Source organism: Zeugodacus cucurbitae, chromosome 6, assembly GCF_028554725.1.
Source record: "Zeugodacus cucurbitae isolate PBARC_wt_2022May chromosome 6, idZeuCucr1.2, whole genome shotgun sequence".
Classification (NCBI taxonomy): Eukaryota; Metazoa; Arthropoda; class Insecta; order Diptera; family Tephritidae; genus Zeugodacus; species Zeugodacus cucurbitae.
Window position 1 is genome coordinate 72526554 of NC_071671.1, and position 21929 is coordinate 72548482.

Genomic DNA, 21929 nt, shown 5'->3' on the forward strand with positions numbered 1-21929 from the left:
GTTTGATTTTTCAAATTTGAGAGGGGTGAGGAAGACTAGAAAGATCAAAAAGAAAGATCAATATGAAGCGCTTGAAAATTATTATTTCAACAATAAATAATTGAAATTTCCCACATATCAAAAAATAAATCGAATAGCCAATCTCTCAAAGTAACCATTATTTTGGGGTCAAGCGAGGAAGCAGGTAGTCAGTCAGCCAATGCACTGAGATTCCTATATTTGTTATCTTGAAAAGTTTGGTCTATATAACTTAAGTAATTTGTGAGATTGTATAATTAAAAAAATCGACAGACGACCACGCCCACTATTCAACAATTTTCAAATCACAAATACCACTCTTTATTAATATTCTCTTCACCATGTTTGGTAGCTTAATTTGTGACTTGGCTATAGCAATTCGTATATATTTTAATCAGTAAAAGCGTGATCAACATTCCTCCCAGCAAATTCATCTTAATAAAAATAATTAAAACAGCAAAAACAAACTTGTCAAATGGTCATGTAAGGTGTCAATTGTCGTTTGTTTGGAGTGCCTGAAGACATCTCTCTAACATTCAAACGGCAGAGCAACACCGGGCCATTCGAATATCGAAACAATTTGGCTAATTTTAGATTTCCCAATGTTTCCAATAAATTTGCATTTGGCTGTTTATTGCACACTTCATATTTGCCCGAAGATTTCAACGCTGTGCACCGTCACCCACTAACACCGAGATTATTTAACACAAAATATGTGGTTCGTAATCAAATACGAAATTGTCGAGCGTTGGAAATTTGCATATTTCTTTGTCCATCTACATTAATACCCGCATTTATACACATATTTTTGATTTTTAGTTTTTCGGTTTTTCGGTTTTATCGGTTTTTCTTGTCTCATTTGCCGTTCGATTATGAGGTTTTAAATTAGATGCAATCTCAATGACGCGGCACGCGACCTTCTTTCTGCTAGACCTAAGTATGTGATGCGTCAGATAATCACATATCGGTTTGAGTATACTCGTATGTATTTGTTGATTTGTTTTTGTTTTTCATAAAATTTAAAAGGTCAAAGAGGAAGTAAAAGTAGAGCGACAAGTGAATCATAGGCGAATGCATAGTTTTATATGAATTAACGAATGTTTTTTATTGGCCAGATACTCGTACATAACATTTCCGGATATAAACTAGAATGGGCGTCTTGAAATGAAAGATCAAATGTTTTGTACTTTAGCAAACCCTGTCATAAGCTTTGATGTACTTTTTGATATTACCAAAGAAAAAGGTTAAGTGAGGGAATTCAAAGTTAAGTACCACTGGTCTCTGAAAACTCAATTAATTAGGATGTAATATACATCCCATAATCGATCAGAGGAATTCAGATTTCCTTTCCTTTCCCTTTCAATCCTTAACCGAAAGCAACGAAGCCGCATCAAGGTAAATATGTCATTATAAATAGCGGTATTATATATTTATTATATATTTCTTACAATATTATTCACACAAATGTAGTATTTTGGAGCTATAATTTGATGACGAGCTCAAGCAGACATTTGTCATTGTTTGCTTGAACTGCATATTATGTTTCATAGTAATTTGCATATTGGCCATACTTGCTACTAATTTGCCTAAATATACAGAAGCAAGTGGAGCTAATTTTTCCGGTAGGCCTCCTCCATACTTCGTAAATATACCGTTTAATTGGGATACGATTAAGCACGTGGCAATGCAAATATTACTGTTATTACATAAATTTATACTCATTACACTGAGCACATAAAAGAACCGTCTGGAAGCTTTGTCATCTCTATCATTGTGGGATATAACAAAATTATCAGAAATGTAATTTTCGAGATTATAAAAGTGTGAACATGTTTTACTCGCGAAGCACGCGACAACAGTTAGTAGTCTAATAAAGCTCCAGAACTACAGTTCTAAAAAGCGCTGTTGATAAAAATCAAAATGATTTCAAAAAGTGTACCAACTCTGATGTTTTTGCACTTACTTTCGGGGCCCCTCGTATTAGCAGTACAACAAGAGTGGGGAAACGTCCGCAATGAAATGCTAGTCGATCTTCTTTTGGAGCTAAAGGATAAACATCGTTATCAAACAGTATTATTTGAAAACTGTGCCGAAAACTTATCCGTCAACGATTTTTGGGCGAAAATGAATACCCCGATGTTGCAACTACTATCCACCACTCAATATGAAAGGGAATTGAAAATGCTCTTCAACCACAATTTGCTCGCCATAGTTTGTGTGGAGAGTTATGCCGATTCGTCCAGTGTACTCAGTGGGCTGGCCAAGCAATTGCAGCTCATTCGTCATTCTCACATAATCCTTTTGGTGCTGGGGGTCTCAGCAAGTAAGGTCCACCAAGAAGAAGTCGTCGAACAACTCTTCCGCCATTGCCAGAGACTGCAGATGCTGAACGTCATTGCGCTGTTTAGAGATTATATGAGTACTCGTGTGGTGTTCACTTTCGATGCTTTCCCCACATTCAAACTCAATGCATTTCAATTCAGTGCGCTTTTCAATTATTTCCCTGACAAAACTCGCCAACTCCACGGCCATCCAATTTACACGCTGCCCGACCAGAATCAGCCGAGATCGTTTCTGTTTCGAGACGCTAATGGTGAGCTGAAAATGTCCGGTTACGTTGGTAAGTTGGTGGAGGCTTTTGGACAACACATTAATGGGTCCTTGCGTTTTCCATATCCCATTAACATCAACGAAAATATATATCAAAGAGAGCAGCTGAACAGCACACGGACGGGAGTCATCGACTTTGCAACAAGTTTAGGTTCTTACAAATTCTTCGCAGTTACCTCCGAATTCACATATCCCTTCGAATTCGCCAAGTGGCTGATGATGCTGCCAGTGGAGCGCGAGCTAGAAGTGAACGAAATGCTCTTGTATATCTTTCAATCCGAGCTGTTCATGTTCATCATTCTAATTGGTATTCTAGTGAGTTTTTTCTTAAATGCCTTTGAATATTTCCAAATTCGACCTCACAGTTCGGAGAGAAAATTCTGGACCACATTCTACAGTCATGGGCAAACATTTCGTGGCATTTTAGGTCAGCCATTTCCCATGTACCCGTACAATAATTGGCGTATGAGTGTCATATATTTCACAATATTCCTTATTGGACTCATAACCAGTTGCCTGTTTTCGGTGTATTTGAAGACTTTTCTTACCCAACCGCCTACTAAACCGCGTATTAACAGCTTGGATGATCTCATAAAGTCGGACACTCGTTGTCTTATTAACGAAAAAGAGGTCCCTGTTTTCAAAGAAGTTCATGGAGAGGATGCCTGGTCGCATTACAAAGCCGGATTTGAGGTTATATCGTCTTGGCCAAAGTTTCTCGCGTATCGCTTGTCACTAAATACAACCTACGCTTATACTGTCACCACCTCATTGTGGCCCATCATCCAATTGAAGCAATCGCTTAGACGTCGGAAACTCTTTCGCCTCGCCACCGATATTGTATTGGACGATACGCTTGTGTTGGCTATTCCCATTCAGGAGAACTCGATTTACAAATCTGCGCTAAATCGATTTATTATGTCGGTAAATGAAGCGGGACTTATATACTATTGGCAAGTTATGACCTATTACGACATGGTCGCAATCGGTTCCATTAACTTGGAGTACAACGTGGATGGCTCACGGCAACAAAACATACTGATTCCCAGCGACTTTTACTGGATGGCTTGGATGTTTGGTGTGAGTTATAGTCTTAGTATCATAGTATTTGTATTCGAAGTACTTATCTACAAATTTAAGAGATAATTGTAATATAAAAATAATTAAAATTCGCAGAAACCAATAAAAGGTTACAAAAGTTTTAATTAAAAAATGACATGGAGAGAAGGGGAAGTTATTGGAAGATGAATTCACCTCATTGTTTTCACCGATGTTTTAGAAAGCTGTAGAGCTGATTGTAATATAATTATAACTTTCTAGAGTATAAAACCTGCTGACTAGTTGAGTTAAAAGTGCCAGAAGAATGTAACTGCTTTGGGTTTACTTTTTAAGATCATCGTTTATTTACATGTAATGAGCCAGGACTTGTCTTTTACTCGCAATATGGCATATTATTATTTTCTACTCATATCTTGATTCGAGCGATTTCATTCGTGAGCACTAGTACGATTCGTCAGGTGCCTCAATAATATCCAATTTTGAGCGGAAACCCATTGGGGTAACATAGGACTAAGTTGTGATTGTAACGCCTCATTCCTCCCTTTCACTATTTCAATTACTAGAACTAATATGGAGCAGAACTTCCTGTAGGAGTGCACTGATTTGTATGGAAACTTATTAAAATGAGACTTCGTTTAATTGAAGCGCAGCTGGGGGCGCATTATCTCTAAAGAAAATCACAAATGCGCTAATAGCGTGACACGCGCGGGTTTGTTTAATTTTATATTTATGGCCACACTCTCATTATAAGCATTGATATATACAAATACACCGATGGGAAATACAATGGCATCAATTTTTGATTTTATTTCGACAATACTACCGTTATCACAATTTACGTAATGAACAATTGCTAGTTCTTCGGTGTGCTTAACATAATCCTGGCTTCTAGTATTTTCCCGCCACTGTATGTATGCACATAATTAAAAAAATAACATTGTTCACCTAAACTGGCAAACCTCTTGAGCTGAAGATTCTTATCTCTGATTAAATTTGTTACGCAGAAAAACGGAATACATCGAGTTAGTAGCTTTATAACTTTGTCCTTTGAATTGGAAGCAGCTCTTAGTTGAGAGCTCAACTTTGGACGAGCATGTTGTTTATTTGGCTTGTAACACTTTTAGGGTCGTCACTGTTGGCTGCCGCGATAGACATTACTTCATTTACAGCTGAAGAAAACGACCGAGGTTTTCTAACTGACTTTTACGATGAAGAGGTGTACGACACATTAACCATCTATAACGATAGCCCCAAGGAATGTTTAACCATCAACCGACTAAACAAGAATAATGCGCGCCCTGTGCTCTTGCTCTCGCTGAGCAGTGCGCCAGTTTACTTGAAGGGCAGGTTCAATAGTCGCATGCTCATCGTCATCTGTCTGCAAGGAGATCTACATCCTAACGACTTGTCAACGCTAGCAAATAGTTTACAGCATATGAGGCAAACGAACTTGATGTTCCTAATAGGGCCCACAGAGCAACCGACCATTATGCTAAATCCACTGATCCGATTCTTCAATCAAAATTATATAACAAATGTGGTTATTGCCTTCGAGGGAAATACTTCTACGAACTCTTACTATCGTTACTATCCATATCCTAACGGTAGTGTGAGACTGGAGCATTTCAACTCTTCGCATCGCGCTTTTCCGCCACATTACGTCAATTTGCAGAGGAAAACAGTTACCACATTACCCGATCAGCTCTTACCACGAACGGTGCTTTATAACGATGACGAGGGCAAGCAGTACTTAAGCGGCTACATTGGCTATTTGATATCCTCATTTGCCCAAAAACACAATGCGACGCTACAGTTTGCACAACCGGTAGCTGCCGGCGAGTTCATACACATGGCCACTTTGCAAGAGTTGGTGTTTTCGGGTCAGTTGGACTTCGGTGGCACTGTCTTCATGCCGACGACCAGCATCAGTGGCGAGATGCCTTTCATGTCTTATCCCGCGGAGTACGGCAGATGGTTGCTTATGTTACCTTGCCCACAGCCGATACCCATCGCTGAAATCTTCACCATTATTGTCACAGTGGAAACTATTCTCCTACTGGTTCTACTTTACATTGTATTCGGCGTGGTAGATGCGCTTGAAGAATGGACGTTTCGGAAGAATGGACGGCAACTTCAGTATTTACTATTAAATGACAAAAATTTGCGAGGCTTTTTGGGGCAATCGTTCCCCATTCCGATGGAAGCGCCTTTGCTATCGCTGAACATCGTATACTGCTGCCTCCTGGTACTAGGATTTTTCATCAATAGCATGTATCCCACATTTCTCAATAGTCTGCTCATTAGTCCTCCGCTGTCGTCGGAAATTATTACCTTTGAAGATTTGCATCGAAGCGGCCAACGTCTAATGTTTGATGCTCAAGAAGCAAGAAAGATCAAAATCGTTCTCGGTGATGAGTTTGAGCGCAAGTTTGATGGCGTTTACGTACTTCGAGAGACGAAAATATTTCAGGAGAAACGAGAATCTATGGACACCGCTTATGGATACACTGTGCCCGAGATTCGTTGGCCTATTTTTGAAATGCGTCAGGAGTTTTTTGCACGGAAGGTATTCTGTTTGGCGCCAACGCTGAAATTCTGGTCAGTACTAATGGGTAGCATACCCATCGGTGAGAATTCAGCTTACAAGGAGCCCATGAATCATTTAATAGTCCGTGCTATGGTTTGTTGAAGCAATGGCTGGTGAAAACCTTCCAGGATTTACGGCGGGCACATAGAGTTTCATTAAAGCATTTGAGCAATGATGTGCCTTTCCGCGATATGAAAATTGGCGATTTGCAAATGCCCTGGTTTCTATTGACATTGGGATTTGGTTGCAGTATCATGATTTTCGCAGGGGAGTTGATCTGGTATCACTGGTCCAACAATTCAAAACGGAAGTCAAGTGTATAAACTACGATATTACAAACCGCTTTACTATGTCATTATATATGACATTAACGTCACTTTACTAAGATTATATTGAATTGAGTGTTATCAAAAAAATTTACTTGTATTGCAAATATATCCGTTAATCAACAGTTGTTCTACTCCTTGGATTTGTCCGTATCCTTTGACCCAGGTTGCCAGATAGATTCTTCAAATTTCAGTGATATGAATATAAAACATTTTAATAATAAATAAAGAAAGCTTCCGGATTCCTCCTAACTGCCAATTTATGGCAGCACTTTAGGGATTTATGTGTTTAGCACAGATCTAAACCAAAAATTTAACAACAGATGGCCCTATAAGCAGTCCGAAAGTTTTAAGTTATATGCACATTTTCACATTCATGTCGATCTATTTATATGTTTCTGAAAAGATTTGACTAATAAATTAGCAGGGTAATGAAAGCTGTTACTTTTATATGAGGACGTAAAACCACCCCAAGGAAAAGTGCAAACTAATGCAAGAATCTTGATCTGACGTGTCTTTTCGAATGGGCAGCACTGTTCATGAGTCAGCGAACATTTGCTTCAGTGTTGTATTTAGATAGCAGCAAGTTTATAATAAATATAACCTAAACAATTCAAAATAATTGACTTGAATTCTTTTAAATAAACAACCTACCTTTTAGTTTACTCTTTCTAATTAAAGTATATTGCGTTATGCTGGGAAATATAACTTTAATAACAAATGATAAAGGAAATACATATATCTGTAACAAATCGTTTCGTTCTTTAAAAGTCTTACTGCCTAAAAGTAGAACTCTGCAAATGTCTGCGAATCGTCGCTGCGCTGCCTAGACGTCGACTCCCGTCAACGAACCTTCGACACACTCAGGAAAAAGAATCGTTTGCGTTCGCTGTCTGCCGCCTTCGTTGCAAAGTGAAAAGTTTTCCTCCGTGTTTAAGTGATTTTGGTATAAATAATATTTAAAGTTTTCCATATATTTAGTGAATTAAGCATAAAGTGTTAACAACCAATATGGCCGATTCTAAAGGGTGAGTGTACAGCACATAATTTTCATTGATTCCAAAAAGCCGACTTTGTGTTTTGTCACAATGAGTTGCTGCTGCAGAGACTGCGACTGCGAATCCACTGCTAGCTTCAATTTCGCGTTGTCATTGCCGACGAAATATATTTTAATTTAATGAAATGACCCATTAAATCGGTTAAAAATGGTCAAAATGCATAGTTTTCGTGCTATTTATTGCCATTTTGAAATGCAACATTTGCCAGGTGCCTTTGGAAAAATAACCTCCAAACAACAATATGCACCACGACAGTGCTGCAAATGACCTGCTTGCCGCATCAACTCGGCCTCTAATACGCCATTTGCTCTGCCTGTAATTACCCATGTCGAAGAGTAAAGCCATCCACTGTACGCTTGCTAAATGTCAATATGCTTAATAAATCCACCCTGTTTTACAAATTTCAAATTGTATTGAGAAATCTATCAAAATCATTCGGTTTTCAAAAGTTTTACCTAAAATTTGAAGGCATCGCTTTGAAGCGAATTTTGAAATACTTTTAAACAAAGAAAATTATCTGCTCCACTGTGAAAACAAAAGAATTCCAACTGAAACGATAATATAACTTGAACAATGGCTAGTGGAAGTGGTAATTCTGGAAGTGGAGGTAATAGTGGACGCCGACATGTACCGTTTCATTGGAGTGCCGATGCTGATGACGATGTTTGCGATGATGATTTGATGGACGCCGATCAAGACTTAACAAATTTTGTACACAAGTACCGACAGGAACAAGAGCAAAGTTTGAAAAAAACACAGGGTTCGCTATACTTGCCCTCGTCAAATTCGACGGGGCCAAATAAAAAGGACGGTAAAGAAGATCCTTCGGGTGGAAATTCTGGACCTATTTGCGCTCAATCTTCAAACGACAAGCGGTCTGATGCATTTTACATAATTACATTCAAATAATACATACCTTTACAATTCTCTCATACCATTTACTGGATTTAATCGAATATTTTTTCTTCTCCAACATCAGTGATGATTTAGCTACCGCAATTCTTAAGCGTAAGGACCGCCCAAACCGTTTAATCGTTGAGGAAGCCGTCAACGATGATAATTCTGTTGTTTCATTGTCGCAGGTACGAAAATAAATGTTTATCCAGGCTAAGTTCAGTTAGTGACGTAGGGAATGTGTTTCCTGTTTTGTCCAAAATATTCGTTAGTTTTATATTAGTTTAGTAATATTAATGTTTTTTCTTCACATTGCATAGGAAAAAATGGATGAATTGCAATTGTTTAGAGGTGATACGGTAATTTTGAAAGGAAAGCGCCGCAAGGAGACCGTCTGCATAGTGTTATCGGATGAAAACTGTCCCAACGAGAAGATCCGCATGAATCGCGTTGTGCGCAACAATCTGTGTGTCCACTTGTCCGACGTGGTGTCCATCCAATCGTGTCCCGATGTTAAGTACGGCAAACGTGTTCGCATTTTGCCTATCGACGATACCGCAGAAGGTGTGACGGGAAATCTTTTCGAAATCTACTTGAAACCATATTTCCTGGAAGCTTACCGACCAATCCACATGGGTGATAACTTCATTGTTCGCGCTGCTATGCGTCCGATAGAATTTAAAGTCGTGCTCACCGACCCGGAGCCCTACTGTATTGTAGCACCTGAGACCGTAATCTTCTGCGATGGCGATCCAATTAAACGCGAGGTAGAGTCTCACGAAACTTATTGTTTTTAGAATTCGATTGATAAAACTTTTCCTTTTTTAATTCGTAGGAAGAAGAGGAATCACTCAACGCTGTGGGCTATGACGATATTGGCGGTTGTCGCAAACAACTGGCCCAAATCAAGGAAATGGTGGAGCTGCCACTTCGTCATCCTTCGCTTTTCAAGGCTATCGGTGTGAAACCACCTCGTGGCATTCTCATGTACGGTCCACCCGGTACTGGTAAAACGTTGATTGCACGCGCTGTGGCTAATGAGACGGGTGCATTCTTCTTCCTTATAAACGGTCCGGAAATCATGTCTAAACTTGCCGGTGAATCAGAGTCGAATTTGCGTAAAGCTTTCGAAGAAGCTGAAAAGAATTCGCCTGCTATTATTTTCATTGACGAAATCGACGCAATTGCTCCTAAGCGTGATAAGACACATGGTGAAGTGGAACGTCGTATTGTGTCGCAGTTGCTCACTCTTATGGATGGTATGAAGAAGAGTTCACATCTGATTGTGATGGCCGCCACCAACAGGCCAAATTCAATTGACCCTGCGCTGCGTCGCTTCGGACGTTTCGATCGTGAAATTGACATTGGCATTCCGGATGCCACCGGTCGGTTGGAAGTTTTGCGTATTCACACTAAAAACATGAAATTGCATGAAGACGTTGACTTGGAGCAAATTGCTGCAGAAACTCACGGTCATGTGGGTGCTGATTTGGCTTCGCTTTGTTCCGAGGCTGCTTTGCAACAAATTCGTGAAAAGATGGATCTCATCGATTTGGAAGACGATAAAATTGATGCCGAAGTATTGGCCTCCTTGGCCGTGACTATGGAGAATTTCCGTTATGCTATGACCAAATCGAGTCCATCGGCTTTGCGCGAAACTGTGGTGGAGGTGCCCAATACTACTTGGTCGGATATTGGTGGTTTGGAGAGTGTGAAGAAGGAGTTGCAAGAATTGGTGCAATATCCAGTCGAGCATCCAGACAAATTCTTGAAATTCGGCATGCAGCCCAGTCGTGGTGTACTGTTCTACGGGCCACCTGGTTGTGGTAAGTTTCGCAATGCTCTTTTATTCCACCTTGATTATGAATGCATTTAATATTCGTATTATTTACCTAGGTAAAACTCTACTTGCTAAGGCTATTGCTAATGAGTGCCAGGCTAACTTTATTTCGGTCAAGGGACCCGAATTGCTTACTATGTGGTTTGGTGAGTCCGAAGCAAATGTACGCGACATCTTCGATAAAGCACGTTCGGCCGCACCTTGTGTGTTGTTCTTCGATGAATTGGACTCGATTGCCAAGGCACGTGGTGGCAATGTGGGTGATGCTGGCGGTGCCGCTGATCGTGTTATTAACCAAATTCTTACCGAGATGGATGGCATGGGTGCTAAGAAGAACGTATTCATTATTGGTGCAACCAATCGTCCCGACATTATCGATCCAGCCATTTTGCGTCCTGGGCGCTTGGATCAACTGATCTATATTCCACTTCCCGATGACAAGTCGCGTGAAGCTATTCTTAAGGCAAACCTTCGCAAGTCGCCACTGGCTAAGGATGTCGATCTTACATACATTGCCAAGGTGACACAAGGATTCTCAGGTGCTGATTTGACCGAAATCTGTCAGCGTGCCTGTAAATTGGCAATTCGGCAAGCAATCGAAGCCGAAGTGCGTCGGGAAAAGGAGCGCGCAGAAAAGCAAACCATGGAGGTAAGAGCTGAATAAAGCAGAAATTTATTGAATTGAATTGCTCACACAAGATTGTCACAATATTTAGATGGACGAAGATGATCCAGTACCGGAGATCACACGTGCACACTTCGAAGAAGCGATGAAGTTCGCAAGGCGTTCGGTGTCAGACAACGATATTCGGAAATACGAAATGTTTGCACAGACTTTGCAGCAATCGCGCGGCTTTGGACAGAACTTCAGGTAATCTATCAGCCGAAATTGCCTCTGCAGGAGAATTGGTTAATTAATTTCTTTCTTCTTTCTCCCGTTTCATAAAAATTGAACAGATTCCCGGGTGCCAGCAGCACTTCACAAGGTTCTGGACCGAATGTACCAGCGAATCCGCCAGGCGACAATGGTGATGACGATCTTTACAGTTAGATTTTTAGTTTTAAAATCAATGAATATTAAACAAACCCATTTGTCAAATTGAAGTATGCTTGAACAAGACAAACAACCATTTCTAATTTGAATAAAACCAATAATATAATAAAATAAAGAAAATGAGACTATGTAAGATGTTATCTACCGTATCACCGCCTCCAAAGCGTTGCGATTGCGAAAACGTAAATCGATAGTATTGAAAATGAGTTGGAGAATGCAGAGTTTGAGCCATCGCGTGACGTAAATGAGCATGCGAAATCGCCACATCAGTAAATACATATTCTATATATACACACACACACACACGCACCTAGGTGTGAACCATACATGCATACTCACGAAGCAAATCGAGCGCACTCTTGAATCATTTTAACATAACGTAAAGAAAACATAAATTTTTAAAAATATAAAATCCAAATAATAAAGTTTAGTGGACACACAACAGTTCGCTGGTGTTTTGATTCGATGACTGGAAATATATAATGGTAATTAGCTGTAGATGGTTCCGCAGATCAGCTAGATAGAAAACACTAAAAAGCAAGCATCGATAATTTATTGAGCAGCACTTAGGGGTGTCGGTATCAATGGCCATATGATGATGATTATTATCGTTGAATGGTTCTTGCTTCCTCAGACGGATAAGGATTTTATGGATGATGATGGTTACGTAGGAGAGAATACTACCCACTTCGTCTGTTCGGCTTGCCGGATAATTGGGTTCCAACTGATTTAACGATTTCCCACTCATTTGCTAAAATCCGCATAAGAATTATTCCGTTAAGTTGGTGCACAGGGCGGACCACTTTCGACATCATCGGTTATACAGTATTTCAAACAACTAATGCTGTCTAATGCACATAGTAGACCAGGGGTAATCGGACGTGGATTCAAGAATGTGTTTGGATGGATTACTTTAACGGAGCATTGAGAATTCTTCAGAGTCGGATCGAACTCAGTCCAACAGGGGTCATCAGTTGACCAGTCGAACGAGGTTCACTAGTTGACTTATGATTCGCTTACTTACATTTTTTCTCCATTTATTCAAATTGATATTTCATATTTTCTTCCATTAGGTTCTTTATTAATCACTATTTTTATTTTTTGTATTAAATACTACACATTTCACTTATTCATAATTGATTTAATTGAAAATTGCTTCTCAATTGTATCGCTTAACGATTAAATACATTATTCATATTAGAGTGCAGTTCAGGTATAATAAGCTCATGTTAGCGAGGGTCATGTCTGTGCCTTAGTTAACGCAAAAAGGAATCCGTGGAGTTTTTTCAAAAATTCAAAGTACATACAGACCCCTGGCTGCATTTTCAAAACCCAAGTTCCGGGGTCGAAACCCTAATGTGAGTTTGTGAGAGTCCATAAAGCTTTTGCTTCAATCAAAACTGAAGATACTATGTGTGGATGCTGCTGGATTCTTTTATTTTGAGGCGCATTGTCAGTTCCCGTTTGGGGTCGTTGCTGCAGGGAGCACTCAGGCGTTGCAGAGGAGGGGCTGTTGAATTATCGTATTTTAACAAATATGTATTTATGAATTTAATAAGCACAGGCATTATTGCTTTAGTTCGTCTCTGACTAGTTAGTTACATGCATAGAAAACAAATCGTTACGGTTAACACATCAAATGCCAATGGCGGCTCAAAGTTAAGTTATTTATATTACAAACGAGTACATACATACTTAAATAGGATCCAACAATGTTGCAAGAATGTCCATACATTATGTGGTTGTGCTGACTCTTAGGACTCCGTTTTGCTTATACATACATATGTATATAGTCAATTAATTCATTGGTAGTACATACACACACAACGGATTTATTTTGATTTTATCATTATTATTTTTTCGATTTTTATTCTAATTTAAGGTAACATTTTCATTATTTTTACTTGATTTCAAGCGAACAAAATTTTTGCAAATTTCCCTCAATTCGCAATAAAATCTACTTTTTAGTCAAGCGTGCGTGAGATTTGATGCGCTGTTGTCCTAACCTCAATTTGCACTGCGCTGTGTGATTACTTGCATGTTCTATTGGGGTTTATTAACGCTTTTGAAGATTTGTTATGCTTGTTTCCGATCTGATTTGCTCTGCTGTCGATTGTGCAATGTAAAACGGTAATTGTATGCTTACAAGTAATTTCATAATTTCTTACTAGCTAATTACAATACAGTTAAATGTATGCATCTGTGTATGTATGTGTGGTTACATGGTTGTTTGATTTGAATTTGGTGATTACGGTAAAAATACACGCTCATTTCCATTTTTATTTCTGTAGGTCACCAATATTTGCTTCTAGCACATACATAAATATGTCTGTATTATGTGATTATGTGGGTCACTTAGCGCTTCGATTCTACTACTTCATCTTAAAAATTGCGATCCCTTACTAATCTGATAACTGTGAAATTAAGCTGATCACCCTAAGTCGGTGGATATGCTTCAATCTTAACTGTTTCACCAAACGGACAAGAGCTACTAGCTCACGAACAATAACAACAAATCACCCTTCGTCAAATACGTAAATGGGGCACATCGTTTTTTTAGCCTTAGAAGTATGAACGAATAGTTAGCTAGCAAAATAGGAAAGTCTCATTGTCATCACTCTTATTAGACCTCAAAAAGTTATCTAAATGTGCTGTAGACTCACAGATCCATCAACAGATATTAACGGGTCATCTAACTGCCAAGGAATACATATATTAAATTTGGTTTTACTGGAAGTAGGAAAGCGGAACTAAAACCAATGACACATGGTGAAGGCAAACGAAAAGTGCAAAGAAACAAACAAAGAGCTTCTATGGATGTTTCATAGTTTCCATTGAAATGTGGTTTTTAGTTTTAATTTTTAATTTTTTTTTTTGGTTTAAGGTGCTTCTTAGGTTAGTTTGTGGAAATATGTAGGTATGTTTGTATGGGATACGTTCACTTTGTTTGTTTTTGGGGAAATTAACGGTACAAATAGTGTATATTTCTAGTTTAAGTTTAAATACAATATTGAGTTTACCCAGCAATAGATTTGTTATTTTAATTTTTATTTGTTTTTATTTTTGTAATTCTTAATATTTTATATTTATTTATATTTTACGCATCCGTCGCTTTTACAACTGGCTTGTTAAGGTCTTATTGACTTTTAAATGTGCCTATTATAATCCAGATATAATAATCATGCTTTGCAATTAAAAATAAATACAAATTATTTTATTTATAACAAATGTATGTATGTATCTGTGTGTGTGTGTGTTGATTCTCGCAAAATCTAGAGAACATTGGTCCATTTCAAATGAACTACTAGTTTTCAGCTGTCAGCAAGTCAAATTAGAATTCTTTCTATAATTCTCGCAAACAAGTTTATAAAAATTGTTTTTTTATTTTTATTTTCTTTTTTTGCTATCTTTCATAATTAGCTTTCTCCTCTATCTCTCTCTCGCTAGTTCTCTCATTAACAATCTCTTAATGGCCTGCATTGCTGAAACTTCTAATTACACTAATTAATATGTTTTTTTTTGTTTATGTTTATGTTTTTGTTGTTGCTTTTAAATATTTACTTCTTAAGGTTTATATGTATGTAACTGCCTCGACGGCTGACTGTGCTGCCTTCGTGTTTACGCTTACATCTAGTACTTCTTATTCTGTGTGCTATTAAGCATTTACATATGTATGTATGTACGTAAATTAACAGTTTTTCACGAATATTTTTTGTTGTTTTTTGTTTTTGTTCTCCCGAAGAATTTTCTCTTTGCTTTGGTGGAACATAAATGAGAATAGCAAAACATATATGTGGTACATATGTATGTATGTATGTATGGATGAGTGTGTAAGCAGAAGAAAAGTTTTACCATCGCCTTGCTCACACCCACAACTTCCCACTTTGCAAATTATAGCAACAACAAAAACGAAAGAAATTGTGGGATACACTTCTCTTACTTTACGCTATACATATGTATGTCTGTATGTCTGTATATGAGTGGTTGTGGGCGGCGAGTGGCAACCCGGCAGACAACTCAAGTGGTTATAAATATGTTGTTGCCCTGTGTCATGTATGTAGTTGTCAACTGTCGGATTTCGTGAGAAACACATTCCAGTCTCATACCAGTTCAAAAACGTCTAGTTGAATGAAGGTTATTCTCAAACTCATTTCAGATTCTTTCTGATATTCGCTGCCAACTTGGGTTCCAGATGGGAATTTCCAGATCTACTGGCTCGTTTGCTGTTCACTACAGGGGTGTATGTGTGTGTTTGCCGTTGTTGATATAACAGTACATACTTACATACATACATACATATATATGTACAAGAGTACATACATATATAAGTACTTTTTTCTTTTTTCTTTTTCGATTTGAAACATAAATCTTTGTGCTTACAATTCAATATGTTGTTTTGTGAATAAATATGGATTTCTTTTGGTCTTGTATTATGCTTGCTCTAGTTGTTGTTACTATTGTTGTCACTGCTTGTGCGACTTGCTGCATTTGTGATTTTTTGCTTTTTGTTTTTGTTTGTTGCTTTAGTTGCTTTAGTTACCTCTTCCATCAACATCCTTTGACTTTTCTAACATGATTGACTATTATTTAAGTGTGTTGCTCTTTATGTTGTTTATGTTGTTGTTCTTTTTGTTATTGTTGTCACTACTGCTGCTGTATTTCTAACTACGCTTACTAATGGCATCTGCTGCAGTTTCACTTGGATTTTTAATTAAATTATTCATATTTTGTTATTATTAGATTTATATAATATTTTCACTGCTTTCACAGTCAACTGTTCTTCTTGTTGTTGTTTGTTTGATGTAGTTACATATGTGTTTATCGCACGTGAGCGCATGTATTGGTTGTTGTTGTTGTTGGTGTGTGTGTGTGTGTGTGTGCGTTTGTGTGTATTTAGTTGTTGTTGTTTGTGTGTTTGCTTGGAACTCAGACTTTTTATCGTGTATCGCTAATGTTGTTTTTGGTGCCAAAGATTTTGATAAGCTGCGTCTCGTAGTCGTCTATGTTGCGCTTCATGATCTCCATGCAAGGGCCCAGCAAGCGTTCGAATGCTCGCACCTCCAAAACTAAAGTGAGTAAAGAGAATTGGGAGAAACAAGTGTTAATCAAATATGCTTAGCTAAAGTTGAAAACATAATGCAAGTGTTTGTTGTTGTTGTTGTTTGATTATCATTTGCTTTTAGTGTGCCCGCATGCACAACACATTACCGCTGATTTTCGGTTGCCAATTAGATACAATCCCTACAATTACATACACACATTCATTTGTATGCCTCAGCTCGTTGAAGTGAGACAAAGTTAAAGATTTTAAAACTAAACATTCATAAAACAAATAAAATGTAAAAATAGGTCTTATGTACAGGATTAACATAAAAGAGCACTCACTCATTCAAGATGATATATACAGACATACATACATACATACATATTTTACATACATAATATTCACAAATGTATAATACTAAGCTTTATTTATACAAGATAGATAAGGACCTTTTAGGGCCTTCCGTTTTCACCGTAAATATTCAGAACGATGGTTTAGTCTGTTCGATTGAAAATCCAGTGGAAAATATCAGTGATGTGCGACTCTCTCTCCCAAATAATGAAAATAAAAAAAGGTTTAGCTGGTTGAGGACCTGCTCATACCATTGAGTACCGTACTAACATCCTTTGGAATATTAGTATAGAGCAAACTTTTTTTCAGGCAATACAGATTCGATTCTATTAAGATAGGTACTCCCAAAACACGAATTTCTCGAATAAAATAGTTTGCAATATGAAATCACAATTTTTGTTTAATTCTTAATATTTTTCATATTATTCTAAAACTCGAAATATATTTTGCTTGACAATTTCTAATATGATTTGTGATGCAATGTTGTCATAATATGACTTCGGACGGTTTTCAAATTGACCTTTATTTCTATGTTAATTAAACACTTGGGGCTATAACTGGTCTGGTCAACATTTTTCTCATTACAGTCCCCTGTTAGAGAAGCTTTTGTTATTTTATTGATCTTAATTCTTGAGCTCTAATCAACCGTATATATGCACATCCATTTTGAAACTGAAATCATTATATGTAAATAAAATTATACACTAAAATATTAAAAAGCGCTCCATGTGTGTGTGTACGTGTGACATGCAGTTGTGTTTGTTAGTGGGCTTAAAGGTGTATATTCTTGCAGAAAATGTTAAAAAATTAAATCCATTACCAATGTTATTAATTTTAGACAACTTAGCACCCATGGTTTTCAGCTAGTCAAAAGCGTTTGTCTAGGGCTAGTCGTATAACGGTGGTTTAAATTCAAAGCTTCATGTTCTATTGTGATCTTATGCAACGTAAATTGATTAAAGTTGCAAAGTTGCAAAGTTGCACATTGTTGTTGTTAAAACATTGTGTGTGTTTTTATATTTTATTGTTGTTGTTGGTTGTGTGTGTAAGGGTGGGTGGTTTGTGCTGAGTTTTCGGAAGCAGTGTAGTTCGTTAACCAATATTATTAAAGGCTAACATGCGTCGTTAGGTTTTTTTATAGATATTATTACTTGGGCCTTACCAAAGGAGCTTTTAGTTGAGCTTGTCTCCAAAGCGGTGATGATAATGACGTGGCATGGAAGTGGCGTGGCGTGGCATGTAAGGCTACCTAAATCTTAGGGGTTTACTATCAAGTTGCTACCAATCTAATTTTGTTTGAGTGCACATACGAGTGTGTTTCCCTAGCACCTCCATAAGCTAACATTTGTGAGGAAATACTACTTGATATTCTTATATTGGCTTTGTCTACATACATATATATTTGAGGCTTGTATTTTTCTAATTACGTTTATGAATATCATAATCATAAATAAAATCAAATAATTGTATTCATCTGTCGTCCGACCGGTTTTCCTGAAGGAACTGGTTAGTTGTCCGTATAAATATTGATGAATTTATTGTAGTAACATTAGATTAGAAATTCAAGTAACTATCTATAAGAAATGCATACTGAAAGACAGGGAAATATCCCAAACTATTTAGAATACTAATGCACTTTCCACCAGCGATTCATTTGAATTTCTTCGGCATTAAAATTTCCATCAAAAACCAAATAGCTAAAACCATTTTCACTTGAATTTCTTTTAAGTTTATCCGAGGGATGAGCATATTCAAGGATTAATAGACTTTTCAGTATCTCTAAATGATCTAAAGTTTTGCAGGATTTCGCTCTAGATCTCTCTAGATTCCTCTATATATCTTTTAAGAAATATTTTACTTCACTTGGTGGAATTTCGTTTGCAGTCATGAAATGCCTACTGGTCTATAATTTAAAATAATTGTGGAATTATTTTTTTGTATTTATTTGTTGGTATAAAAAAAGTTTTTAAAAAAAGAAACATTAACATTTACTCAGTGTTAGTAAGAAGTACTCCCATTTGGAGGCTTGTGTAACTAACACTGAGTGAAGAAAATTCAACAAAAACGAATATACATGATGCAGAAAACGGACGTAAATACATACATATGAACAATGAACGATTTTTAAAATATATTTTCTCGAGCAAGATTAGATAACTGCTCTTCATAGATTTCTGCATTGCGCTTGAGCACATCCGTAAGGAAGCCGAGTATTCGCTCGAAGGCACTCTTGTCCAAATCTTTAACGCATTGCATTTGATTGTTGAATTATGTATGAGCACAAGTATTGGATTTGATTATTGATGGCATTCGAATGAAAATCATAAGGTAAAGTGAAAATGAGAGGAATTGCATAGAAAAGGAAAATAATAATAATGCACAATTTTAAGCCATAAAAGCGAACAACTATGTATAATTAATGATAGAAAAACAATAGGCAAACGAGCTGTCACTACAATTGCATGTTCTGGAACATTGTGATGTTGTCGTAATAAATGCGCAGATCATCGTCTAAGTATCGGTAACCGCTTATGCCGCTCTCCAATAAATTGGCACATTTGCCCAACAAACGCTCAAAGCAATCGGTGTCTAAGACTACAAGCACCGGATCCACGGAGTGTATAAAGGATCATAAACATACATTTAAATATACGCAAGCACAAGCGGAGAAATTTAGAAATACGAAGTTATGCGGTTTTACGAGCAATTTTACATTGAAAGAGAATACGATTACGAAGTTTAGGGAATAAAATTAAAAGAGGAAAATTAGGAAAGAAATGAAAAATAAAAATAAAACAAAATTAATTGAAGCTTAAAAAGGGAAAATATAGGCGGAAAACTAAGTTTATGCAATAAAAAAACCGAACTAAATATTTCAAATGCAAAATACATACTAGATAAATACCACATCCACTAAAAATTTATTTCGATTGCATTTTTGAATTGATTACTACAACAAATGAGGTCAAAAATAAAAAATAAGTTGCCACATTAAATAATGCTACAATAGATATAACATTGTGAAATAATAATTTCGTAACGATCTTCTTCGTGAAAATGTCATTTTAATGGATGTGGTATAAATGCATAAACGAACTCGAGATTAAACGAAATTTCCAAAAAACGATCAAGAAGATGAGTTAAAATGAAGTCTTCTTCTACTTACATGCAACTTTGACATCCCCATCTGCGTAGACGGAAGCAGCGCGTGGTCGGTGTGTAACCAAAGCCAACTCTCCGAAGTATTGACCTTTACCTAATCGCGAAATCTCAATCTCCTTGCCATCTTGGTCCATTTTCACCACAACGTTGCCATCCTCTATGAAGTACATGCCGTCAGCCACATCACCTGCAATATCAAAAAACATGATTTTCTACAGGTTTGAGCGACTTTTCTAGCGTAAGTTTATGTTCCCGACCTTGTTTGATGATTCTCTCAGTACTACAGAAATGTTTGGAAACCAATGCGTCGGCCAAATTCATGCGCTCATAGGACTAAAAGAATTTATGGAAAAGAGAAACGATATAATGATTAAATGCGAAAGATGACACCGAATGGGATTACAGAGCATCATTGCTAAAGTAATATTTGCATGCATGGAATGAAAATTCCAGAACTGGGAGCTCACCTTCAACGCTTTCAGCATTGGCACACTGTCCAATAGCGTTTCGTACATTTTTCGCTTTTTGAAAGCGGACTTCAACAGAATGCGGCGGAACGTTTGACGGTCCATAGCCCAGAGTAGACCCTCTGTGACAGCCTGAATGGAGGCGGCTCTGAAAGGAATCGAAAATCGTTAATTCAGCGGTTGTATTTCAATATTGAATGTGGCTGTGGGTGAATTTCATTTGTGTTTGTAATTTTTGTGGATCTTCGCATTCAATGTGAACTCTCTTCTAACTTAATTGATAATTTGCTTGTCGAATATTCACACTTATAAATAAATGTGTACAGCAGAGATAAATCGATAAAATAATAATTTTAAATTTTATTTTAAGCTTAATTTCCATTTGAATGAACATTTATTTTCTACTTTGACGCCCCTCCCATAAAAACAACGATGAATCCACGTACACACATACACTCATACATGCGGGTGTATCCTTCCCCGTGAACGGATCAACAAGCACACACACGAACTTCTCTCGGCAAGGTTGCAATGTGGATAATTAAAGCACTAAATACACGCTTTTTTCTCTTCAGTAAGCTCTTGTGCTCCAAATATGCGAATAATTTGATTCAATTAATTTAATGGGAAATATTACGTTTTATAAATATAAATAGCAAGGCCGTTTTTAGTTGAAGTTGAAGTGAAAAATGTTGATGAGAATGCCTTTTGATTGACAAGTTTTCCTTTATTATTTTAATACTAATTGAAAGTCAGGTCAATACAATTTTTACAAATGTTTTTTCTAAATTTTTAGTATTTTTTTTGTGAATATGTGTATACATATATATATACTAGCAGACCGCTCCGGCTTCGCATGGGTTAAACAAACATTTCAACAGTTATATGTTTTTACACACTTATACACACCCTCTCATATATATGTATGTACTTTTCCGTTTCTTGCGTGAGTTCATATAAAAAATTAAAATAAGGAAAATTCGAACATGAAGTTATACTTTATTTGTACTGAGCTAAAACTTGTTGCGACCTCTAGTCTTTGATGTCCGTTGTATTTCTCTGTGATTATAAAAGCGTTGGGAACGCTCAGAGTTCGACTCCCTAGTAGGAGTTTGTATATTTCTAATATTGTGTTCTTCAAGCAGCTGCACACGCTCCATACTCGACCCTCAAGCGCGTACATGGGAGGTTTTGAAATTTTGTTCAGCAAGCAGCTGCGAGCGCTTGTTACTCGACTCTCTGGCACGCGATTGCGATGCGAAGAGAATGACTTCCAAGACGATTTTTAGTTTCGCATTAAGACGGAGTCTTTTTAACACCCTCGCATAGAAACTATTTCCAAAAAGTTGAGATTCTAGCAATAAATATAGCCTATGTTACTTGAGATGAATGTAGCTTTTCAATGGTGAAAGAATTTTTGGAATCTGCACAGTAGTTTTTGAGTTTATTCATTACAAAC

General features: G+C 37.2%; 4 protein-coding genes across 8 annotated transcripts in view; 3 read left to right on the plus strand and 1 right to left on the minus strand.

The window, feature by feature from the left end:
* The first annotated feature begins 1685 nt into the window (after positions 1 to 1685).
* Positions 1686 to 3774, plus strand: LOC105221503 (uncharacterized). The gene has a single exon (XM_011198532.2). It carries the CDS (start codon positions 1939 to 1941, stop codon positions 3772 to 3774), a length of 1836 nt encoding a protein of 611 aa, XP_011196834.2. The 5' UTR covers positions 1686 to 1938.
* A 1006-nt stretch (positions 3775 to 4780) lies between these two features.
* On the plus strand, positions 4781 to 6376 carry LOC105221504 (uncharacterized). Its single transcript, XM_011198533.2, has one exon. The coding sequence runs from the start codon at positions 4781 to 4783 to the stop codon at positions 6374 to 6376; it is 1596 nt and encodes a 531-aa protein (XP_011196835.2).
* Positions 6377 to 7450: 1074 nt separating this feature from the next.
* LOC105221362 (transitional endoplasmic reticulum ATPase TER94) lies at positions 7451 to 11579 on the plus strand. 2 transcript variants are annotated; one of them, XM_011198275.3, is made up of 7 exons: positions 7451 to 7628; positions 8638 to 8740; positions 8873 to 9319; positions 9388 to 10378; positions 10449 to 11041; positions 11109 to 11263; positions 11350 to 11579. In XM_011198275.3, the coding sequence occupies exons 1-7, from the start codon at positions 7612 to 7614 to the stop codon at positions 11441 to 11443; spliced, it is 2400 nt and encodes a 799-aa protein (XP_011196577.1). In that variant the 5' UTR covers positions 7451 to 7611; the 3' UTR covers positions 11444 to 11579. The 2 variants fall into 2 exon arrangements, with proteins under 2 accessions (XP_011196577.1, XP_028902134.1); XM_029046301.2 differs by lacking the exon at positions 7451 to 7628 and adding an exon at positions 8089 to 8533.
* A 4297-nt stretch (positions 11580 to 15876) lies between these two features.
* LOC105221361 (cAMP-dependent protein kinase type II regulatory subunit) overlaps positions 15877 to 21929 on the minus strand; it is a 65950-nt gene continuing 59897 nt past the window's right edge. Inside the window, exons 6-10 of one of the 4 annotated variants that reach the window (XR_003753374.2) lie at positions 20471 to 20618; positions 20261 to 20336; positions 20008 to 20190; positions 18004 to 19081; positions 16300 to 16512 (exon numbers count right to left, since the gene is read on the minus strand). Coding sequence is in view for 3 of the 4 variants with exons in the window: in XM_029046266.2 (XP_028902099.2) it covers positions 19294 to 19436; positions 20008 to 20190; positions 20261 to 20336; positions 20471 to 20618 (550 nt within the window). In the remaining variant the exon portion in view is untranslated. Of the gene's footprint in view, positions 16513 to 18003; positions 19082 to 19143; positions 19437 to 20007; positions 20191 to 20260; positions 20337 to 20470; positions 20619 to 21929 lie in introns of those variants that run through there. The other 3 variants (XM_011198271.3, XM_029046266.2, XM_029046267.2) reach the window with 3 other exon arrangements.